Source organism: Adiantum capillus-veneris, chromosome 8 (genome assembly GCF_014529385.1).
Source record: "Adiantum capillus-veneris isolate H3 chromosome 8, ASM1452938v2, whole genome shotgun sequence".
Taxonomy (NCBI): Eukaryota; Viridiplantae; Streptophyta; class Polypodiopsida; order Polypodiales; family Pteridaceae; genus Adiantum; species Adiantum capillus-veneris.
This window is the reverse complement of record NC_140938.1, coordinates 68,240,530-68,242,049: the sequence shown is the minus strand read 5'-3', so window position 1 is coordinate 68,242,049 and position 1,520 is coordinate 68,240,530. Positions and strand designations below refer to the sequence as shown.

Sequence of the window (1,520 nt, the reverse complement as noted above, 5' to 3'; positions counted from 1 at the left end):
GGCATTAATCGGCAAGCTTTTTCCAATGGTCTAGATTTGCACCCAAAAATCCACCCTTTAAAAATACTCATCCATCCAAATGGAAGGGTGCATTTTCCCACTACCTGTCTTTTGAGAGAATAGGGTGCTGCTCAAGAGATGATAAGGGACTATAGACATGTTTTTCTTCCTACCTACAATAGGTGGCAGTGTCTTTTGAAAGAATAAGAATAGGATGCTGCTCAAGAGAGGCTAAACGTAAACAGGGACTATAGACGTAAACAGTGATTTTTTTCGTACCTACAGTAGGTTTATATGCCATCGTCTGCTTCAGACGCCCTTGTTAATGTTTACCTTTTATTAATGTTGCTGCTGACTCTTTCATTAATGTCGCATATCAGCAGCGGCGCATGCCTTGGCTAGACAGCTCAATCAGCGCACCCATGGCGAGAGAAGGGCAAGGAGGTGAAGGATCAGCTTCTATATTAAGTGATAGCAGCCCCGATTCGCTGCCATGGATCTTCTTGAGCCACTCTGGTCGCCAAAAGCCCTTTGTCACCAAGCTCTACCATGCCCTCCTTCACGCCAAACACCGCCCCTTCTTTGATCTCGACACCATTGTTTCACTGCCCATAGGCCTTGACTACCCTTCCCGCATCTTCCAAGCCTGTGCAGCCTGCAAAATGGGGGTTGTCGTCCTCTCCAAAGGCTATGTAGAGAGCCTCTGGCCCATGGTAGAACTGCAACACCTCCTCCAAAATACAACCTGTCTGGTATATCCGCTGTTTTATGACCTTCAGCCCTCTGATCTCCCAAATGCAGAGAATCTGGCGCGCTGGGAGGAGTGCTGGGCAGAGCAGGCCAAAAATTGGCAATGGGAATGCAAAATGCAGGAAGTGCAGGACTTCATGCGGTCCAGGGGATGTGACATCCTCATCAACCTCGACAGAAGCACCTGGGCAAGGAACTTGAAAGCGCTTCATTACACAAGTGGAGAGGTGTTGCAGAAGGTCATCCTGATTAACAATGAGCGAATGCCCTACCATCAAGGTGAGCATGAATACATCCAAGCGATAGACTCCAACATATGTACTTTGCTTCCTCCAACGACGTACCCATTGGATGAAACCATAAGATTAGGGGGACAACGAATACATCAGGTACATGTCGAGTCTCCCTTTCCTATGAAATATAGGACTGGCAGTAAGTTGTTGATCAGCTGAATTCCCAGATTGTTTGATTGAAATGATTGGATTAGCTTCAACTGATTTCGTTGTCAGGAGATAGCTGAGGTTTTTGATCATGAGAAGGAGAGCTTGGGAGCTGATGGAGTGCGTGCGGTCGGGGTGCATGGCATTGGGGGCGCTGGAAAGACTACACTCTGTAAAGTAATGGCCGCCTTCTACAGTGACGAATTTGGTGGTAGATGTTGCCACCTTGAGTTTCCCACCTACGACAATGATGGGGAGAAGCTGCTAGGGGACATCAAAGCTATTCTTCCAGCACTTACTCTGCATTCCGCTTCCATTGTCAAGCATTGA

The 1,520-nt window shown here is 47.4% G+C and overlaps 1 protein-coding gene across 1 annotated transcript; it reads left to right on the top strand.

The window, feature by feature from the left end:
- Positions 1-376: 376 nt before the first annotated feature.
- Positions 377-1,520, top strand: LOC147452305 (TMV resistance protein N-like). The gene is made up of 2 exons (XM_086518920.1): positions 377-1,139; positions 1,260-1,520. The coding sequence occupies exons 1-2, from the start codon at positions 390-392 to the stop codon at positions 1,518-1,520; spliced, it is 1,011 nt and encodes a 336-aa protein (XP_086375046.1). The 5' UTR covers positions 377-389.